Source organism: Bos indicus, chromosome 19 (genome assembly GCF_029378745.1).
Source record: "Bos indicus isolate NIAB-ARS_2022 breed Sahiwal x Tharparkar chromosome 19, NIAB-ARS_B.indTharparkar_mat_pri_1.0, whole genome shotgun sequence".
Lineage (NCBI taxonomy): Eukaryota > Metazoa > Chordata > Mammalia > Artiodactyla > Bovidae > Bos > Bos indicus.
The window spans coordinates 47,192,679-47,215,304 of record NC_091778.1 but is presented as its reverse complement, the minus strand read 5'-3'; the positions used below and the strand labels follow the sequence as shown (position 1 = coordinate 47,215,304).

Here is a 22,626-nt window from a genome sequence, read left to right as displayed (position 1 = left end):
AACTCGAATCAGAGTCTGTGGAGCTGCCCAGCAGCCCCTTATCAAAAGGCCAGCTCTCTCAGCTCCTACCCCTATGCTGGGGCCATGAGTTCATGGTCTCAGTTATCTTGTGTTCCTAGCATAGCCCCAGAGCCTGCCATGTGGCCAGATCTACACGTGATGTCATCAGGGAAACGAGCCAATTTCTGCCTTCTGAGGGGTCTGCAGGAGACTCTCTGGGGCCCTTGGTGAGTCTTGGGGATGAACAGACCAAATGACAGAGATGCAAGAAACCAGCTGGCAGGAGGCAATCTGAGCCTCCTCACCCCAACTCTTTCCCAACCCACCGCTCAACAGACCTGAAGTGGCAGCAGCTACTGGTCCCTACACCTCTCATCAGGCCAGGTCTCCAGCACTTTCTGGAAAAATCTTTCCTCCCAGAGCTCCCTAGACATTGCTTGTGATGTGGATGTTACTGTTACACTGCAGGGCTTTAAAAGACCCTGACTGAAAAAGAGACCAGGGCACCAAACCTGCATATTAAACATACCCTGAAAAGTTATCAATATAGGATAGTACAGCATGTGTGTGTGTGTGTGTGTGTGCGCGTGTGTGAGGAACCTGCCATCATGCTATTACTCTCCTGGAGGAAGGAGCTGGGCTGGGAGAACATTCTATTCAGCTCCCAGAAGACTGAAAAGTGCTCAGTAACTACTGAGTTGGCCAAAAAGTTCATTTGGGTTTTTTCATACCATCTTATGGATATCATGAAAAATATGCAGTATTTTTCAAGCCAAGACTAAAGGTAGTGATCATCAGGGGTGGGTCCAAGGTAAGCAATATTTGGAGAAACACAGTTGGGTGGCCTCAGAAGTGCAGATGAATTGTGTCCCCACACTCCCTGGGAGGCCTGGTCCTGGTGACACTCCCGGAAGGAAGGTCCACTCCTGGCGTGAGCAGGGTGTGGGATGGGCAGGGCCCTCCCCACACCCTGCTCCTCTTGGCCCCTCGCAGCTCCATCCTGAAACATCTTTGCTCTCTTAGTCCTTCATGGACACAGGCTGCCAGAGATTTTCCTTCTGCCGCAGGAAAACAAGGAAGAGAGAAGAGCTGTGCTTCTGTGTACATGGTTCTTCCCAAATCTGATTGCTTTAGCACAAAACAGACTGCAGGTCTGTGGCAGTGAGATATTTGTGGATCGCCAGGGTGTCTGGATTTCCCAAGGCCCCACTGGAGGGAGCTGGGCTTGGCCATTTGGATCAGCAGCTCCAGATGAGACATTAAACACTGGCCTGGGCAGCACAGAGGTAGAAACCTCCACATGTATGCAGATTTGGTGCCAGCGTCCCATTGCAGGTGCTCTCTGGTGTTCGTCTATATAGCTCTGTAATACTAAGCCAGTGCTGGGAAAGTTAAAAATTCAGTTAGCCCCAAAGTAAGGTTTCTAGGAGAGCTGTTGGCCTGATCTTTTTGTTCCACGGAATATGTTTCAGGGACATGGAGACATAGCTTACGATAAAAATTTGTAAGAAAAACTCAAACTCACTTCTTTTTATGGAAATAGATGGCCATTTCCAGAGGTTATAAAAACTTCTCATTTTACCTAAAAGCTAGAAATAATGACCTAAAAGAAACAGGAGGCAAGATTCTATTTAACACATAGACTGAGATTCCCTATTTATAATGATTATCGCTTCTACTATTTTTTTGAAGCTCTATGTAAGCCTAAGAATGAAAACACGTCTTTCCACGCTGTGTGAGATGAGAAACACTAGCACGCTATGGGGCAGAGAACCCTGGGAGTCACAGAAATGTGTCGTTAGGCTTCAAAGCACCTCAAGGAGACATTTCTTCAGGGCCCAGAGTCTCCCTAAAGCCAGATGGCTCAGCGGCAGTGCTAAACACTGAACAAATCCCAAACCACTTTGTGGGGAAAAGACCAGTGACTTCCCAGCTCTCTTACAGTCTAAAAGCTTCCACATTATACAGCAGACTCTCAAGTTCATTTATGCAGCCAATGACAGAAAACAAAACTCAGCTAGGTTGTACTGGAGGTCTCCATTTCCAAAGATAAGGAATCTCTAGGATTTACAATTTAAGTTCTTAAAAACATTTATGCTCAGTGATCATACGAAACTGTTTTTCTTAAGCACAGTAATTTTGGTCCCTGAGAAGAAAATCACAATAAAATCTGAAGGCTGCACAGAAGAAATAGTTTGGTGGCGACAGAGTTGAGGCTTTGCTCCGGGGATGGGCCAGAGGGCCGCCCACGGGGAGAATCACTCATCAGACACATTTGTGTTTCTGTTGGTCACTGATGCTCGAGTTCCCAAGCTGGGCGAGGCCAGCAGCTTTCAGAACAGCAAACACACTGGGAAGGACTCAGAAATGACTAGAGAGAGCAAAAGCTCTTCCTCTACCTGAATAGCCCACCTTCAGTGAAAAACCAGCTCCTAAAGATCTGGACCCTGGAATTCAGGCCCAGGTCCAAATTCTCTTCTCAGGGCACGGTCCATCTGAGTGTTGCCACCCCCTCTTCCCAACCCCCCATGTCATGTGTGGCAGGCAATACCAGCCCACTGACCTTGGGTCACGTGTCCGGCAGCTTGGTCTTCCAGGTTGGACGTGTCGCCAATGCCTGCTTCTTCAGCTGGTTTGTGTGTCAGCAAATGAAGAGGATAAAAAGCAGACACAGTTATTGTTTGCTAGAAACAGAGCTCCCTGCCCCTCCCAACAGGTTTCTGAAGTGCTGTACCTCTGGCTCTTTTGTGCAAACGTGACTGCTGGGGATGTGGATGAAAACAGTCCACTAAACACCGCCCACCCCCAGCGCCCACACACCTTCAGGCAACACAGTCCGGTAGGAAAGGCCTTCCCCACAGTGGGCCCTGGGTTCTCAGTCCCCGCTCGATAAAGACACAGGACAGGGAGGGCGAAGAAGCACTCTGTTGCTCAGCCACTGCTGTGGAGCTGTGTCCTGGTGGAGGCCGCCCTCCCAGCCCCGTCAGCGCTCCTAGGGGAGCCAAAGGTGCAGGAAGGACTAGGTGTGTGGGCCGTGGAGTCTGGCTGGGGTTCCAGCTCAGGTGCCGCCATACTTAGCCTCTCTGAGCTTTAGTTTCCAACTCTAGAACCCCAAAGTGATAACATCAGCCTGTCTTGTAGGAGAGCGTTGAGGGTTCATACGAAACTGTGTGCACGCGTTCAGCAGCGTCTGGTACATGGTAGGAGCCCCCTAGAGGTTCAGTTTCTTTTCTCCAAACAACTGGGCAAACCCCTTCAACTGCCTGCTAAGAATAGGTGCCATCTGATTGAAGGTGGGTGGTAGTGTCAGTGAGCAGTTTTGGGGGTATCTTGGGCTCCCACTTAGGGAGCCCACTGTCCCTCCCGAACAAAAAAAAGACTGAGACAAACTCCTGATCATGTCATCAATGGTACCAAAGTCGGTAAGCTTTCATACAACGCCAATTTCTGCATCTTGAAGAAATGGCGAGATCACTGCAGGACAAAGTGTATGAGTGTCCAGAAGAAAGACCCTCTAAGGCAAGTTGGCCACACACTGACATGGGTGTGACCCCACACCTCAGGAGGGCCAACATGCCCTGATGGACAGGGACAGGGAGGCCACCAGCCTGAGAAATGCGCACCAGTGGCTGGCTGGGCCATCAGTTTTTTCCTCCCAGACCTGCGATGACTCAGTCTCTACAACTAAATCAGAAATGCCAAGTTAGCACCTCTTGCCATGCAGGCCCACCACAGAGAACATGGAGGATGCAAAGGAAAGACTCTCTGGGTCACTGGACAGGTGTATGACGGCCTGATAAGACACCCAGCCCACTGGCCTGCCCAGGGCCACTGTGGCGAGGGGCAGGGGGCTGGCAGTGGGCTCGGGCAGCTTCCCCATTGGCAGTTCCTAGGCAGAAACACCTCTGCATGCCCTGCACGCTGATGCTGTACAGCCCGTGAGGTCTAACAATGATAGCTCCATGTCACTTGACAAAAGATGTCTGTCAGGGAAGCACTGCTCTGAGCGTAGGTTTGGTCTGAGTTTCTGACAAGGTTACAGAAGAAAGGCCCAGGGAGACAGCAAATCACCAAACCAGCTACACGGCATGGAGTCCCTAAGACAGGACACCAGGCAGCGTGCCGATGACGTCACTGCCATGGCTCTGGGAAGCCCATCGCTTTCACACACCAATGTGGTGTCGTGATACCCTGGTCCTGATGCAAATTAGAAACTGCAGGCTGCTGGTATCTCTGACACCCCTTGATCCCAGCAAGAGAGATGCTCAGAGAAGCCAGAGAGAGGGAGGGTGTGAGCCAGTGGTTGGGCCATCACCAGCCTATATGGCTTCTCTGCCTCCCTGGAGCCCCAAGATAGCTCCATGCTCACCCTGCAAGGCAGGGACACCTGCAGGGGGATGGCTGCACTGCACTCCCAAATGGACCTCCAATGGGAAGTTTCACAGAACCAAGATACAACAAAGACACGTGCCCAAGTGCAGTGCTCGACTAAGGCATGTTAGTCACTCAGTCGTGTCTGACTCTTTGCGACCCATAGACTGTAACCCACCAGGCTCTTCTGTCCATGGAATTCTCCAGGCAAGAGTACTGGAGTGGGTAACCATTCCCTTCTCCAGGGGATCTTCCCAACCCAGGGACTGAACCCGGGTCTCCCACATTGCAGGCATATTCTTTACCGTCTGAGCCAACAGGGAGGCCTGAAACTAAGGTACATATTGTTAAAGCCACCAGCAGAAAAAATGTCCCCTCAACTCTAAAACCTCCCACTTCATTCAGGATGTAAAAGGGTGGAGGGGGAGAGAATTTTAAAGGAGGATTTCTTTAGAGAGAGCAGCTTAGGGTGGGTGGGGTAGTGGCTACCTGTCTGCCTCCCATCTCAGTCCCACTGAAAGGATTTCAAGGCACCAGGTGGAGACAGGTGGTGTGTGTCCCCTAGGGTTAGGGACGTGGTGGAGGGCTATCAGAACTCCACCTGGGGAAACTCAAAGACAGGCAGGCTGGCCCTGCCTTGGTTGGGGAGCAAAGCCCGGGGCTGTCTGCATATGCGTGGTTTGTTCAGGCAAGGAACGCCCATGTCCCCCGTGGACCTGTGGTGGGCACAGGGCAGCCATAGTGGAAGGGGCACCTCAGGCCATGTCCGGCAGGGCCACCGATGTGAGCAAGCCAACCCTGGCAGAGGAGAGATGAGACAGATCTTCAGACCCCAAGGGACCCAAGAGAGAGGAATGTCTGCTGGAATCGAGAGCAGAGGGAGAGAACTTCAGGAGGACGATGGGGATGGCGGGGGACGGGGGTATCTGGAAGAATTCCAAAAACCCCACAGGGAAAGACTCAACTTGCAACACCTGCAGAAACTGCGAGGCGCCAGCTCATAGCAGCCCCAATGCAGGAATAACTTCCCTGCCCCCCTCCTGGTTCTCGCCCCTCTCCAGTCCCAGAGAGGAGGACCTGCAGCTTTGAGTGTTACCCTGACTGGACATTCCTTTTTTAAAAATTCATTGATTATTTTTTGGCTGCTCTGGGTCTTTGTTGCTGTATGCAGGTTTTCTCTAGGTGTGGCGAGGGGCAGGGGGCTACTCTCTAATTGTGGTGCTTGGGCTTCTCATTGTGGCGGCTTCTCTTGCTGCAGAGCACCGGCTCAGTAGTTGCGGCTCTAGAGCACAGGCTCAGGGCATGGGCTTAGTTGCTCCAAGGCACGTGGGAATCTTCCCTGACCAGGGGTCGAACTGTGTCCCCTGCATTGGCAGGGGGGTTTCTTAGCCACTGGATCACCAGGGAAGTCCCAGACTGCACATTCTCATCAGCATTTGCAGACTGGGTTGTGTGTTGGTGGAGACTAAAACACTTGATAATCCAGGAGTGATGGCAAGTCAAGAGTTCCCTAGAGTTTTTGTCCCAGGCGGAAGAAGAGCTTTGCCCACTGAAAAGTTATAAAGTGACAGTGAGAGACAAAAGTCAAGCTACCCGTGATCTCATCCTGCGAGTCGTTGGTTCCATGGCCTTCAAACGACCTTCACTGTCAAGGACGAGGCCTGTCAGTATCCAGAATGTCCCCCTCCATTCATCTCTGGAGAGCAGCTTGCAGAGCGGAGACTACTCGGAGGAGCGGGTGGCGTTGCTTGGCCCCTGCCCGGCATCCTTAACCCACACGGCTGGGGACAAGGCTGCAGACTTCCCAAACAGCTGCCATTGAGCCCCACCTTCAGGAAGGAAAAGAACTCCTGCCGGGGACATTTCCTCACTCTCCACTGCTGCTGAAACACCATCCAGAGCTCGTCCTGCATTTCTTGCTGAGCACCGTCCCCATCGCCAAGCCAGTGGCTGCAGTCATGCCTAGCCCAGGGAGGTGGACGTGAAGGAAGTGACAGCCAGAGCTCCGGGCTCTGCTCACTGTTTCCTAAAGGCCCGGGCAGCTCACAGTGACTCTGGCGGTCCCGAGTTCAGTGCTCTTTCTGGTCAATGCCCCATCTGGGCTGCTCCCCATCATCAATGTTGACAGGACAGTCTCATCACGTCTGTTCTATGCTGATACGTTTGAAAAGATCGTCCTAAAATTGGATGCTAGAGTACATCACTGAGTTCCTGGGGGGTTATCCAGTTACAATCCTCCAAGATGTGGGTGGGCCATCTGGATGCTGTGACACACTCAGGTGCTCCCCGCAGGGAGCTGTTTACCCGCTAGGAAGTAACCTTGTCGCTGGGCAGAGTCCCAGCAGGACCGTGGACTGACCTCGGCCACCAGCCTGCCTCCAAGAACTCTCTGGAGCTAAGACAAGGAGAGGAGAGGCTGGAAGGAATCCAGAAGGTTCTCTATCCTCCAGGAGACGGGCAGGCAGCGATGGAGGCAACAGGACATCAAGCTCAGAACAACCCGAGATTTCGGGAGGCTGGCATCCACCCGCATTCCCACCTCATTTGGAGACGGGCAGAACCCCACGCACTCCCATCCTACAGCTGGGGAGCCCGGCACCCAGCCCCCAGAGCCACCCTCACCTGCGGTTCCTTCTGGGATCTCCGCGGGGGCCTGAGCGGCCGCCTGCTCACCGGGGGCTCCCTCATCCACTAAGGGTGCTGTCGCATCTGGAAACCGCCAGAAGTGGAAACCACCTTAGGGGCTGGGACGGGCCGTGCCACGCCCCTCACCTTGCGCTCTTTGGGGATGCAAAGGTGCAGGAATGCGGAGGCAGGAAGGGGACTCAGCCACATGCAAAAAAGCAACCCCACAAGGCAGGGCCCAGAGGCGTGCTCCCGCTTGAAATCTCCCCAGGAAAACATGAATACTCTGTCCAAGAGGCAACAGCTTATGAGACAACCGAGCCCTCTACCAGGAAAGCCAGAACAGCCCCCCTCTAAACACTGCAGCGAAAGGGACTTCTGGTCGCCAATATTTTTAAGGAAGAAACGTTGAAAATCAGGTGAGTGGTCACAGATGTTTGATCCTTACAGCAGTGCAGAACAGGAGAAGGCAAACTCTGCAGTCAGGGCTGGAGGCTACGGTTCTGCTGGGAGCCCGGCTTTGGGCAAGTCCTTTGTCCTCTTAGGGTCTCAGTTTCCTCATCTGCAAAATGGGAGGTGCCTTGACCTCCAAGTTTTCTTCCAGTTCTAATCCCCCAGTAGTCAAGTATGGATGTGAGAGTCGGACCACAAAGAAGGCTGAGCACCGATGAATTGATGCTTTTGAACTGTTGGTGTTGGAGAAGACTCTTGAGAGTCCTTTGGACAGCAAGGAGATCAAACCAGTCAATCCTAAAGGAAATCAACCCTGAATATTAATTGGAAAGATTTATGCTGAAACTGAAGCTCCAATACTTTGTCCACCTGATGCAAAGAGTCGACTCGTTAGAAAAGACTCTGATGCTGGGAAGGATTGAAGGCAGGAGGAGAAGGATGAGATGGTTAGATGGCATCACTGACTCGATGGACATGAGTCTGAGCAAGCTCTAGGAGATGAAGGACAGGGAAGCCTGGCCTGCTGCAGTCCATGTGGTCGCAGAGAGTCAGACATGACTGAGCGACTGAACAACAACATTAATTCCCCTGTCTCCTGGAGCCCATGACCCTTGGTTATAAAGCACAGACCCCCCTGGGTGGCAATGAACAGGCCGGCTCTGTTTGAGGTCAGGTGCTTGACAACAGGCCGACAGATGGATCCACCTTCAGAGCAAAGAGGGAAAGATTCACCACCAGGAGTTGCTGTCAGTCTCTTATCAAGGTGAATGCTTCCAGATCGGCATTCCTCCCTGAGCAAATGTACTGGCATACTACCAAACCATTCTGGGCAAACAGGAGGAGGTGTCAGCTTTAAACGCTTTCCAAGAGCCTGAGTCAGGTTCGTCAATTGGAGTCCTTTTTGTTGTGGTTGTCTCGGGAGCAGCCTGGCAGAGCTCCACCCCAGCAGCTCCCCGCCATTCCCCAAGCCATGAGAGCTGAAGCTCTTGAGACCCTCACACGGACAGGATCCAGAATGTAGCAAGACGTGGTAGGAAGATTCTTCCAGAATAAAGTAGATTTGGAAGGCTGGCTTAAAATTTGGCATGAGTGCTTCAGGACTTTCTCAGGGCACTAGGCAACCTGTAAAACTGTCTGAACAGGATCAGCAGGCTATGTCTTGCATCACTGGCTCTAAGAAGGAGAGCAAGGAGCATTTGGTCTGATTTTCTCTTCACTAGGAGGCTGAGAACCTTGGAGGTGGTGGGGAGGGGAAGAAGGGGAAGGGCCACATCCACTATATCCTTATACCATCAACTGGCAAGGAACTTGACAGCCACTTTCTGAATTCATCTAAAGGTGGACGCCTGGGGAGATGCTGGGGCCAGGTTCTCACCAAAGTCATGGGCAGGGCCCAGGGAAGTGCTGCGACTAGAACCTTGGGGAGGATGGAGAGATGGAGGGGCATACTCTGCAGACTAGTTACTCAAAAGCCATTCTCAATGCCCCTCTCCCTTGATTTTTCCTATGAAGGAAGCTGAAAGGCACAATACTCAATGTTTTAGCCTGCCTTACAGCCAGAGAGCATCAGAAAACCCAGTTCCTGCCAATGAGACATAAATGGAAGTTGGTCAGGTGGGGTATGTAGAAAAACTCTTTCTTTCCTAATAAAAAGGGAACATGTTTGGTTTCCGGGCTCTTTCGGTCACTTTGCTTTGCTACTTTCTTCTTGTTTTGTAGATAGATGTGATGCCTGGAGGTGCAGCAGTCATTCTGTAACCGTGAGGCAATAATCCAGCCATTAAAGATGGCAGAAGATAAAGACAGAGAGCACTGATGACACTGAGGAGCTGCTACTCGAGTCCAGATGTTTTATTATGTGAGACAAATAAACCTCTTCATATATATGCCACAGTGAGTTGGGCTTTCTGTTACCTGTGATCAAATGTAGTCTTTTTTTTTCTTTGGCTGTGCTGGGTCTTCCTTGATGCACGAGGGCTTTTTCTAGTTGCTGTGAGCCAGGGCTACTCTCTAATTGCAGTGCACGGGCTTCTCATTATGGCAGCTTCTCTTGTGGCTCATGGGCCCTGAAGTGTGGAGGCTTCAGTACTTGTGGCACACAGGCTTAGTTGTCCCGCATTCCCATGCGGGAATGGTCTTCCCGGACCAGGGATCGAACCCATGTTCCCTGCATTGGCAGGCAGAATTTTTACAACTGGACCACTAGGGAAGTTCCTCAAACATAGTCCTGACTGATATGGATGGAAAGTAAGAGAAGACGGTCCAAGGAACACCTCAGGAAATACATCAGAAGCTTTATAATAATAACCTAGATACTGAATGTCTACAGAAGACAGGTTAGAAAAGATGCGCTGGAGCTAACACCATGGCCAAAGTCCAGAGGCCCAGGCCCAGCTCAAGAAATGAAGGATACTAAACCAAGAGCAGTCCCAAAGTGTGAGCTTGGAGATGTGCGCTGACCTACCCTTTCCTGAACCAAACCACTGCTCGGGGACCTGGTGGCTCATGGGAGAAGTGTGGAGAGGACAATGGACAAGCAGCGGGGGCTTTGTGGAGCTGACATCAGGCCCTGCTCTGCCACAATCCCAGCCTGTTCAAGTGTGGCTGTCTTGAAGCTCACCCATGATGAAGCTGCCCATCCCTGGCACTAGCGAGCAAGGCATGAAGACAGAGCATGGCTCCCACAACACTTGGGGCCCAAGCCCCATCCACAAAGCACTGAGTGGGCATATCTCTCAGCCAGGGGCAGCAGCAAGTGCAGCCAGGAAGGGTGGCACGTATGAGCTGGCATGTATGAGCTCAAAGCATGGCTAAGCACAGGTTGGAGCATGGAAGGAGCTGTTTGAATGAAGCCGTGAGAGAAGGGGGGCCCCACCTTCCGCCGTCGGAGTGCTCTTAGCATCAGAGGTTTCAGAGCCTGGTTCCTCAGATCCATCATCGGCCGGGGTCTGCAGGGGAGACTCTGGAACATACACAATGAACCCCTCAGAATGGCTGCCTCCCTCCGCCCCCAATTTCGACTTCAGAGGAACTGGGGGGCAGTGTCTTTTGGAGCCGAAATCACCCAGTATAGACCCCAGATGGATGGACTGTGGTCTCGTGATAATACCAAGAAGGGGACCAACCCCACCCCCACCCCACAACTGGGCCCCCACACCAGGGTCATCAGGAAAAAGGCACGTGACATTTACCTGTTCTGGGGCAAGAAGAGAAATTGCCTTTTAATTAGCTTGTGGTTCCAACTGAGACAAAGGCTCTGATATTGACAAATGGGCAGCAGACCCCAGAGAGCTAAGCCACAAGTAAACCTGGGGCTTTGTCTTTCCTTACCGGAGAGGTTCACGGGAGATCATGGCCATGAATTCACGACAAGTAAACCCTGGGAAAACACTCAGAAATCGAACTGCTTCCTCTGCAGAGAAATTAGCTCAGGGCAGACATGGGACCTACTTCTAACCGGACACTGGGCTGCGTCTCCCAGTCCTGCCCAACAAACCTTGTCATACCTGAAATGTCAGTCATCACTATTTACGGGAAAACTGCCCGACCAGACTCCAAAGCCAGGGGACCTCGAATGGACTCAGCAAAAGCCACGCTACCTGACAGGGGAGGGGGTGGGGTGGGGTTGGGGAGCCCTGGAGTAGAGGACAGGGAACCGGCTCTGCCCGAGGCAGACCCCAGAGGTGAAAAGAGGCAAGTGGTGTTCCAGCACACTTTGGGGTCAGACACCTCGAACCCTCTGCTGGAACGCCATCCCTGAACACCCACCCTGGCTGCACTGATCCAGCCAAAGAAGCACTGATTCTAAAGAAGCTTCCAGTCCTGAAGCTTGGGAAAACCTGCCAACTCCCTCAAGCAGGCTTTGGACACATGGTGAGGAATCATCTGCAGACTGTCTGCTGGGCCTTTGTGTGTGTGTGTGTGAGCTGAGATTCTTTTATTGGTATAAAATCACAACTTCACATCTATCACTTTAACCACAATTCAGTGGCATTAAATACATTCACCACGCTGTGTAACCATCACCACTATCTATATCTAAAACTTTTTTCATCTTCCCCAACAAAACTCTGTACCTATTAAGCAATAACTCTCTCTCCCTCCCTCCCAACCCCTGGCAGCCTCTATCTACTTTTTGTCTCTATGAATTTGCCTCTTCTAGATACCCTATAAAACTGTACAACATTTGTCCTTTTATATCTGGCTTATTTCACAAAGCATAATATTCTCAGGATCCGTCCATGTAGCATCTGTCACAGTGTCATTTCTTTTCCTGGTTGAATAACATTTCATCATATGTATATGATGAAATATGATGATATACCACCATCTTTTGTTTATCCGTTCATCTGTTGATGGACACTTGATTGTTCCAGCCTTTTGGCTATTTTGAATAATGCTGCTATGAACAATGGTGTACAAATATCTGTTCTAGTTCCTCGTTTCGATCCTTTTGCATATATCCTTAGGACTGAAATCGCTGGATCGTGTGGTAGTTCTACATGCAATTTTTTAGAAAACCACCAAACTGGTTGCCACAGCTGCTGCATCATTAACACTCCTGCCTGCAATACACAAGGGGTCCAATTTCTCCACATCCTCACCAACACTTGGCATTTTCCATTTTTTAAATTATAGCCATCTTCGTAAATATGAAGTGGTATCTCATGGCAGTTTTGGTGTTGTCTGCTGGGTCTTATTACCCACCAGCCTCAACTGCCAAAGCACAGGAGCCTACAGGTGTGATGGTGCCTCAAGCATTTGCCCCCCAAACACCCCTCCCCCAGTCCATCCCCAGCCTGCCACTGTGATCATCCGCATTATCCATGTTGAATTTTTTGTATGGTGGGAGGAAAGGTGGAAGAGGCCTCTTCTGACTGTCTTAGTTGGAAGATCTAACAAGTTAACTCATTAACACCTTTTAATTCACACGGGTGCTCTGTTTTATTAGTTAACCAACTTTCACCCACTTTGCAGCTCTCTTTGGCTCCACCTAATCCTATTCCAACTTTTAGCATCTACTCAGATGCTCTCTGTTCTAGTATTTTACATGTGGTTTCTTGTCATTATTCAAAAAAGTCTCTGTCACCTATCTGAAATGTTGCTTGTAAAGTGCACCTTCTGTCAAGTCACACCTTTCACTCTCCATATAAAAATAATTCCTTCTAAATCCTTAGTAGCAAGAACAAATTTGAGGAGAACTCTGAAAATCTCTTAGGTATCACTTGCTTTCTTGGCAAGTATATTGTTTGAGTAAGTTTGTTTAGACTATCTTCAAACACTTTCACAGCAGTGACAAAAAGGTTAGCAACTTAAAATCTGCATGTATGTATTATATATTTACACATATATCTGTTTTAGCACAGACCTTCCAATGACATTTTATGTTAAAAGAACTGAGGAATTTCAGCAACTGTACTTTAAGCACCTCTAAGGCACAAAATAACTTGGTAAACTTGTTCTTACTTTATAAATTGAATTATTAGATTTACAGAAAAATTGCAAAGAGAGAACAGAGGATACCCCATTGCCAGTTTCCCTAGTTATTAACATCCTACATTATTATGGTACATTTGTTTCAACATGATACATATTTTTAAACTTATTAAACCAGGTCACCCTAAATAGAGCATCATTTTTCACTGGCACAATTAATTCACCTGGGGCAGAATTCAGTATGTTAGGATCCTAAGTTGGATGCTCTCCCACGCTAGTGGTAAAGAACCCGCCTGCCGATGCAGGAGATGTAAGAGACACAAGTTGAGTCCTTGGGTCAGGAAGATTCCCTGGAGAAGGAAATGGTAACCCACTCCTGTATTCTTGCCTGGAGAACTCCATGGATAGAGGAACTTGGTGGACTACAGTCCATGGGATCGCAAAGAATTGGACACGACTGAAGGCGACTTAGCACACGTGAAGACTTCAGGAACTGAAGTTCCAGGGGGACTTGGCTGAGAGTGACCAGAGGCAGAAACAGCTGGTGTAGAGTGAAAGGCTATACTGGCCCCGTGACCTCAGAGAGGAAACTGTCATCTGTAAACTAGGGAGGGTAACCTCCGTCCTCACTGGTTACTGTGAGCAGTGCCTGAGACGTTGTTGGCCGAAGCCCTTTGCCAGCTGTTTAGAGCTCTACAAAAATGCCTGCGTCGTCCTTTTAAGCAAGCCCCGTTATACGCAGGGCGCTCATGCTTGTGCTCAGTCGTGATCGACTGCAGCCCGTCAGGCTCCTCTGTCCGTGGCATTTCCCAGGCAAGAATACTGGAGGGGGTTGCCATTTCCTCCTCCAGGGGATCTTCCTGACCCAGGGATCGAACCTGTGTCTCCTGCACTGGCAGGCAGATTCTTTACCACTGAGCCACCCAGGAAGCCCCGTAAGTAATTATATTCTTTACCACCCAAATCAGGACACTTGAAAGTGAAAGCAGCAATACTGCTAATGAGGCAGAAGAGACAGTGGGCTCAGGTCCTCAGCCTGGGGAGATCCCAGGGCCCAGCTGCCCCCAACCCTCCACGGGGAGCTGAAAAGTAGCGGCTCTGGCCTGAGTCAGGCTTCGGCCCGGGAGAGGTCAGAAAGTAATTCTTGCCACCATTTGGTTCCTGACACCGGGAAGGGAGGTTTGGGCCAATTGGGACCCCTAGGTGGAGCAGGCATTCCTCCCCACCTCCCACCCTGGTACACCCCTCACCCAGAGCTTCAGGCTGGGGGCTCCCAAGAAGGCCAGAGGGCAGCCTCTGAGTTCCCAGGACAGTCCATGCCTTCCCTCAACTCCCCTAACTTGGAGCCCTTTTGTCTGATTCCCAAGCTCTGCCTCCAGTGTGTTCTCTGCCTAAACAGGTACAGAGAAGTTAGCCTTTGAAACAAGGGTCCCCAGTGAGTCCTGAAACATCTCCAAGATGGGAATGATGGCTCTGCATGCTTCCCCAACCCAGGGCTCCTCCTGGTGACCCTGCCTCTTCCAGGGACCCTTCTCCGATGGATGTACCTGGAAGAGGTTCCCTCCCACCTTGGAACTCCAGCACTCCCATCCGCCACCCCACACCCCAGGCTGCAAAGTGTTTTTATTACTTGCAGCATTTAAAGAGAAAAGTAGACAGCCATTTTGTCTGCTTAGAAATGGGTGTGGAGGACAGGGACCTAGTCTCTCTTACCCTGCTCTGAGGGCTGCTCCAGGGAGCACTGGCCACCAGGGACACTGTGGGGAGAAGGGCTCCTGGCAGCACAACCCAGTGCTCTGTGGGCCAGCCTGCTGCTCCTGGCACCAACATGGGGATTGGCATTTGGAGCTGGAAAGAGGGCTCTGTGTGCCCCACGGGGCTCCCGAACTAGGTGGGGATGAGAGGCAGAGAAGAGGCCAAGCCAATTTAGCTAAAAGGCTATATTACAGAACATCTAGAAGTCGATGCGGTTTAGTACTATAGGTTCAACAATAGGAAACCCAGAACTGATCAACTCTGGCCAAATAGGGACCTTACACGCCTATTAAGGAAGAGAAAAAAAAAATAATGTATAAAGTCATGCATTTTAAAATATATATTTATTTATGTTTATTTATTTATTTGGCTGTGCCAGGTCTTAGTTGTGCATGTGGGGTCTAGTTCCCTGACCAGGGATCGAACTCAGGCCCTCTGCACTGGGAGCAAGGAGTTTTAGCCACTGGACCACCAGGGAAGGCCCTAAAGTTACGTATATTGCATGCTAATGAATTCTGCTGATTTATAGGTTCATGGATGTGGCTAAAGACTCAACAGATTGCCCTTGTATTAATTAGACTGACAAGCCCCCTGCAGTCTTTGTCACAATACATCTATGCATTGTGGCAAACTCTCCTTTGCAAAGGCAGATTTTCAAAGAGCCTCACATTTTGAGTTCTGTGGGCTCATTCAAATGAATGAGGTTTCAAATCTATGGATAATCTAAAATAATAAAGTATTTAAAACTCCTTTAAAAATCAGGATGCAAACCCCTCCTGCCAGCTCTTTCCAAAGCAGTAGGGCTGGCTGTGATCCCCAGGGTGCCTGGCAGGGCTGTGCACTAACCTTTCAGGCCGGGGTCCATGTCACCCTCCTGGTCTTGCAGGGTGTAGTCCCCCTGAGCATGATCTTCCATCACGTCGAACTCCTGGCGGGGCTCAGCCATCCTGGTTCAAGGCCCACCTGGGGAAAGAAGATGGGAAGTGAGGGCTGGATGCTGTGCTCAGGCTAAGTGCTGGGGTGAGGGGAGGCGGGACAGGGAGACAGAAGTGCCCCTCCCCACTTCATGGAAGGTAGATTTCTGCCTTTCGTTTCCCTTCTCCAACAAGTAGAGTACCCAACCTCATCTGTGGAGGGGTATCTCTGCTGAAGTGTTATTAACATGCATGTGTGCACTTTTCATTCACCAACAGCACATCAGTTCATATCCAAAACCACCGGCTGGGCAGGTTCAAGGGGCCTAATTTGTTTCTATGCCCAATGCTCTTTCTACTTCATGATAGAGTAAATGCTGCTGACCAGTACTTGGATGGTTTTCTGTTTTTGTATTTTGCAGAGAGGGAAGGCATTGGCTGGGCAGTGCCAGTAAGGAAAAGGAGGTGCAGAGAAACAATGTGATTGCTCAATCACACCCAAGTGTTCTGATGCCCCAGCTCTGAGCCAGGTGGCCCCACTAGGGGTCAGAGTGGGGCTTCCACTCACCTCATTGGATCCCTTCAGAAACCTTATGTGTGCATTCCGAGGGCTGGGCTAAGTCCCTAACAGGGCGCAGTGTGAATCTGGGGCTAAGGAGCAGCAATGCATGTCCTCCCCCAAAAGCCCTAGCCTAGACTCAGCTTCAGCTCAACAAAGCCCACCAGAAACAACTTCTTAAAATCAATTTTTATTGGAATACAGTTGATTTATGATGTTGTGTTAGTTACTACTATACAGCAAGGTGAATCAGTTATAAATATACACTTATCCCCACCCTTTTGGTCTTCCTTGCCATTCAGGTCACCACAGTGCATTAAGCAGAGTTCCCTGTACTGTTCTTCTTAGTCTTGCATTCCTATACACTAACAATGAAAGATCAGAAAGAGAAACTAAGGAAGCAATCCGTTTTACCATTGCAACAAAAAGAGCAAAATACCTACAGATAAACTTAGGAGGCAAGAGGCCTGTGTGCAGAAAACTGCATGACGCTGATGAAACGAAGCAAAGTGGCCCTGACAGATGGAGAGATGGCCGTGTTCCTGGATCAGAAACTACCATTTAACCATCCTCTGTCCACACTGGCTTTTTGTTCTGTACCCCATGGCTTACAGGACCTTAGTATCTAGACCAGGGATTGAACCCGGGCCCCCAGCAATGAGAGCTCAGAGTCCCAACCATTGGACTGCCAGGGAATGCCCTGCCCTCGTCTTTACTAAGAATATTTTATTCTTTATCTTAAAATAACTCATAAGCTTGAATTTCTGAATTTTTGAGTATGCCCTTTTGCTTTGGTTCATTCATGCTACTCTGGTGGATTATTCTAGGTTTTACATTGTTATCTCTGTAACTTGAGTCTTTTTTTACTTTGACATCTTCCTTTTAAATTATCTAATTATCTCATAATTCATTTTCTACTTTATATTTATCATATTTGAAACTCCCCTGTTCTAGTTGCTTTTACTTCCTGCCTTTAAACTTTTATAATTTTAATCCTTTAAAATTTAAAGATTTAAAAAATTCTTTTAAAATCTCAGCTGTGTTTTGATTTATTTTACATGTTTATTTTATTTATTACATATATATATAAAGACACGTAATACATATATGTATTAAAATACATGTAATAAAACATATCTAAATAAACATTTATTTATATGTATTTATTTATTGTATTATTCATTTATTTACTGTATATATTTATTGCATTGATTTATTGTACATATATTTATTTAAATCCTTACATTGTTTCATTTTTTTACTTTGAATTTTCACTCTAGATTCATGTTGGTGTTTCACTTTTATGTTAATTTTTTGAGATAATTTTATACTTGTAGAAAGATTGTAAAAGTTCCCCAGAGGGTCATTAACCTTTTGTAATCCCTTTAAAATGTATTTCCCTATTATCTTCCATTTTTCTAATCTTTTAGGTGACTTAAAAAAAAGTCACTCCTTTTTATAATTGTAACTTTTATCATTTTGCATAATTTTAACCTAAATCTAACCTTTAATTTTTATTTTTAAAGTTTGGGCTGCCATTTCCCATTCTTTGTTTTCATTTGTTCTTACCTTTCTTCTAATTTTGTTTGCATTCTTTATTTTTTACTTTTTGACTGTGTCACACAGCTGGTGGGATATTAGTTCCCTGATCAGGGATTGAATCCACGCCCCCTACGGCAGAAGCGCAGAGAGCAGAAGCACAGAGTCGTAACCACTGGATAGACAGGGAAACCCCTGCATTCTTTACTTTAAATCTCTAGTTTTCTGTTATAATTTGTTAATAGTTACCCTCTCACATTTCTGATCTAATTCTACGGCTGTTTTTCAGTGGCTGTGGGTGAGCTGGTAACACAAGCTGATGAGGGCAGGGCCCTTCTCCTTCCTGCCTCCACTATACTAGCTCTGGCCTCTGTGATCAGTGAGTAAAGTCTGCCACGGGCAAGGTGTGGAGGGCGGACTTGATGTCATGTACTGTCTAAATGTATTATGAGTTGCAGAATGTTCTCACCTCTGAAAACTATTGCACAATGTTGGGCTACAGGGTGGGAGGGTCCACCTGGGGCTGACCTTCCACGTAACACTTGACTGACGTGGGTGGAGGGGACAGCCAGGCTTCTGACACTGTGCTTATACCAGGTGGCCACTGGCATATTCACACCCAGCTCCATTTCTCTCCCTTCTAGGCAGGACATGCTGGTGTGGGTGTCTGAGCTCCCTTGTCTCTCCATTATGTAGGATAAGAAGCTGGGATGGCTTGAAGTGAAGTGAAGTTGCTCAGTCGTGTCCGACTCTTTGCAACCCCATGGACTGTAACCTACCAGGCTCCATCCATGGGATTTTCCAGGCAAGAATACTGGAGTGGGTTGCCATTTCCTTTCCTTCTCCAGACCCAGGGATCGAACCCGGGTATCCCGCACTGCAGGCAGATGCTTTACTGTCTGAGCCACCAGGGAAGCCCTTGGGATGGCTTAGGAGGGTTCTAAGAATGAGGTCAGTGAGACCTCTTCTGGGTGTAGGCAGAGGGTGGGAGGCCTGGCCCCACTTTGGCAGCCACTAGGCAATGGCACCCCACTCCAGTACTCTTGTCTGGAAAATCCCATGGGTGGAGGAGCCTGGTGGGCTACAGTCCATGGGGTCACTAAGAGTCGGACAGGATTGAGCAACTTCACTTTCACTTTTCACTTTCATGCATTGGAGAAGGAAATGGCAACCCACTCCAGTGCTCTTGCCTAGAGAATCCCAGGGACGGTGGAGCCTGGTGGGTTGCCGTCTATGGGGTCACACAGAGTCAGACATGACTGAAGCGACTTAGCAGCAGTAGCAGCCTATACAGAAGGGGTCCCTTTTCATTCTGACTTGAGGTCCCTGACCCTCAAGGAGCTCTTGGAGGAGGCTCCTGAAGCTGAATATCTCCAAGCCTTTGATATCCCCCCAAGGACGAGCAAGATGTTATCCTGGGAAGATCCCAAGGCTTAGGATTTGGTGGTGATATTCTCTACCCTGAGATATGCTGATGGTCTGTTTTCCTTAGAAAGCCCCCAAACATAAGAACCCCTGTGCTAAGAGGAACAAATTTCATTACCCAAGAAGTCAACGACTGCTTCCCACCCAACCCTAGGAAGCAACACCTTCTTTACCGCCTCCTAATGAAGTCTGTCTCGGAACTTGCCTGGTCACTGCCAACTGCTAGTCCCTGAGACTGATCCATGAGTCACCTCGTCTGCTGACTCACCCGGAGCCCCACCTGGGAACAGTGACGACAGCCCAGAAGCACAAGGCCTCCCAAACTGGCTGGAGATGCTTCCCCTGGCCCAGGTGAGCCAGGCCAACCAAATCAGTTCACCCTGTTCAACCTGCAGCTGGTTTTAGTGAATACTCCAGGGGGCGCTAGTGGTAAAGAACCCACCTGCCAGTAAACAGGAGACATGAGAGATGGTTGCTCATATTTTAAAATCATGGGTTTTGGGGACTTCCCCAGTAGTCTAATGGTTAAAAACTTCGCCTTCCAATGCAGAGCATGTGTGTTCGATCCCTGGTCAGGGAAATAAGGTCCTACATGTCTCGAAGCCCAAAAACCAAAACACATAAAACAAGAAGGAATATTGTAATAAATTCAATAAAGACTTTAAAAATGGTCCACATCAATATGTATACTTAAAGCTGATTCATGTTGTATAGCAGAAACCAATACAATATTATAAAACAATTACATTCCAATTACAAATAAATTTTTTTAAATGGTCCACATTGAAAAAAAAAAGACAAACTTAAAAAACATCATGGATTTTGGAGAAAGCCGCTCTTCCCACAAAGCCTGGGAAATATGAGGAGCTAGGGACCCACACACGCAGTAGCTCACCACTCTCTGCACATCACTAAGTCCCAAAGCCCATACTCTAGTTATGCCTGAAAAGATGGGCTCACTGATGAACGCTGTCTTCTGATTATTCAGTGCTGCCGCCCCAGCCCTCCTGCTGAGCTTCCCCACCGCCCAAGTACTCGTGTCCCCATCTGTCAGCTCATTCCTCTGCACAAAGTGAGGACGGCAAAATGCACCAGGTGGCAGCCAGAATCAACACAGGTCTGATCATAAGCATGAACTCCAAGTAGACCCCAGTGACCTCAAAGGTATCGAGATGGTACTTAACAGGCAAACTCGGCATCAGTGAAAGTCGAAGCAGTGTTTGTGCAGAGTGAACCACTTTCCCTTTGGGCTTCCACTCTATTTTCCAAGGTGATTCCCACCCCCCTGGCTTATGTCCAGCTCAGAGGGGCTGCCCTGGTCCCTTCCCTGCCCATCTGCACAACGGATGGGATGACACATGTGATGTGGTGGCTGCTTTTCACTCGGATGGAGTCTGGAGGTGGGCAAAGTGGCCAGTGTGGACTTTGTTCACGGGCATGAGCAGGGAAGCATCAAAGAGGCTCTCTAAGGTCACTTGGGCAGTGGTTGGCAGGGCCAACTGGACAGGTAAGAAAGGACTGTTGGCAGGGAGGTGACCTCACTGGTCCAAGCAAACAGCAAAGAGGCTGGAACCCAAGTGTAGGCAGAGGGCATGGAAAGGAAGGGATAGATCCAAGAAGTGTATTTTAGACAACATTAGACTGGGTTTCAAAATTGGGTTGGGGTCAGAGAGAGAGATCAGAGTCCAGAATTACACTAGAGATGGGGGCTTGGATGGCTGGGAAAGAGGGAGGGGGTAACACAGTCAGAGGGAACAACATCAGGGGCTAAAACAGCTGGTCAACAAGAGTGGGTTCTGTCTGTAAAATATCACTGCTCAAAAGAATCCCCCGCACCTCATTTTACTAACTGGTGATTGATTTGATTTAATAAGTTCTAGAAAATAGATTCTGCTCTCCCTATTGATTTCCATTAAAATTTTTTAAGTATTCAAGTTTTATTTCTGTTTATTTATTTTAAAATATCTTTTGGCCTCGCTGCATAGGATGCAAGATCTTAGTTCCCTGACCAGGGATTGAACCTCTGCCCCTTGCAATGGAAGTGCAGAGTCCTAACCATTGGGCCACCATGGACGTCCCTATAATTTGAAATTGTTATGGGATTTGAAGGGTGGTGCTAGGGATAAAGAATCTGCCTGCTAATGCAGGAGACACAAGAGATGCAGGTTTGACCCCTGGGTCAGGAAGATGCCTTAGAGTAGGAAATGGCACCCCACTCGTGGCTCAGATGGTAAAGCGTCTGTCTACAATGCGGGAGACCCAGGTTCGATCCCTGGGTCAGGAAGATCTGCTGGAGAAGGAAATGGCAATCCACTCCAGTACTATTGCCTGGAAAATCCTATGGACAGAGGAGCCTGGTAGGCTACAGTCCATGGGGTCGCAAAGAGTAGGACACGACTGAGCGACTTCAATCAAATATATCAATCTAGTATCCTTTACATGGAAAATTCCATGGACAGAGGAGCCTGGTGGATTGGACATGACTGAGAACTTTCACTATGGATTTGAAACAAATGGATCTACAATAGAACAGTATTCCACTTTAGTTTGAGGTTAAGAGTCATCAATTTGTTTCTGCAAAGGACCAGATAGTAAATATTTTAAGTTTGTGGGCCGTGCCTTCTGTTACAACTACCCACCTCTGCTGCAGGGAAGTAGACATTGGTAATAGATGTATAAATGAATGAGCATGGCTGTGTCTCAAAGTTTATTTCCGGACACTGAAATTTGAGTTGCATAAAATATCATGTGTCACAAAATATTTTCCTTGAAAATGTAAACGCCATCCTTAGCTAACATCAGACCTGGCCTGCGGACCATAGTTTATGGACTCCTGCTTCTGGCTTTTCCAGTACTTATTCTCCTCTCTCTCAATATATATATCTGTAGTGAAGTTTTTTTAACATTGTACATTTTGGTCTCCTCCTATTTTCTGTGTGAATTTTTGCAGTGATGTTGTTTTTGGTTTGTTTGTTTTTATAAATAGTATTGTTTCTTAGATTAATTTTTTATTTTTGGCTGCACGGGGTCTTTGTTGATAGGAGTGGGCTTTCTCTAGTTGCGGCAAGTGGGGGCTATTCTCTAGTTGAAGCTCAAGGGCTCTCACTGCAGTGGCTTCTTCTGTTGTGAAGCACAGGCTCTGGGGCATGGGGGTTCAGTGGGGCAGCACACGGGCTCAGTAGTTGCAGCTCATGGGCAACAGAGTGTGGACTCAGTAGTTGTGGCACACGGGCTTAGTTGCCCTGTGGCATGCGGGATCTTCCCAGACCACGGATCTTCCAACTGGTGTCCCTTGCATTGGTAGGCAGATTCTTAATCACCGGACCGCCAGGGAAGCCCCCTGACATTGAGTTTTCTTCAGCTGCTTCCAGAGGTTTCAGGGCAGGAGCAGGAGAACTAAGGATCATTCTGGGGCTTGAGGCAGTGCCGCTCTGTTCTGGGGACTGGGGGCAGCATCTGTGGTATAAGCCCGTGTTATGAGTCAGGCTGCCTCAGCTCCATGGAGCAGATGACAAGGCAGTGAGTGGGTCTCACTACTCTGGTTCCAAT

General features: G+C 48.7%; 1 protein-coding gene and 1 long non-coding RNA gene across 20 annotated transcripts in view; one reads left to right on the top strand and one right to left on the bottom strand.

The window, feature by feature from the left end:
- The window catches only part of MAPT (microtubule associated protein tau), a 120,637-nt gene that overhangs the window by 34,608 nt on the left and 63,403 nt on the right, over positions 1-22,626 (bottom strand). For 12 of the 19 annotated variants that reach the window (XM_070773681.1, XM_070773683.1, XM_070773686.1 and 9 more), the window contains 3 exons: positions 15,487-15,603; positions 10,325-10,411; positions 2,564-2,629 (listed from right to left, as the gene is read on the bottom strand). In XM_070773681.1, coding sequence (XP_070629782.1) covers positions 2,564-2,629; positions 10,325-10,411; positions 15,487-15,586 — 253 coding nt within the window. In that variant the 5' untranslated portion in view covers positions 15,587-15,603. Of the gene's footprint in view, positions 1-2,563; positions 2,630-6,993; positions 7,081-10,324; positions 10,412-15,486; positions 15,604-22,626 lie in introns of all 19 variants that reach the window. The other 7 variants (XM_019980990.2, XM_019980995.2, XM_019980998.2 and 4 more) reach the window with 2 other exon arrangements.
- LOC109573664 (uncharacterized) lies at positions 8,372-9,342 on the top strand. The gene is made up of 3 exons (XR_002182955.2): positions 8,372-8,479; positions 8,962-9,068; positions 9,169-9,342. It is a non-coding gene; the product is annotated as an uncharacterized lncRNA (long non-coding RNA).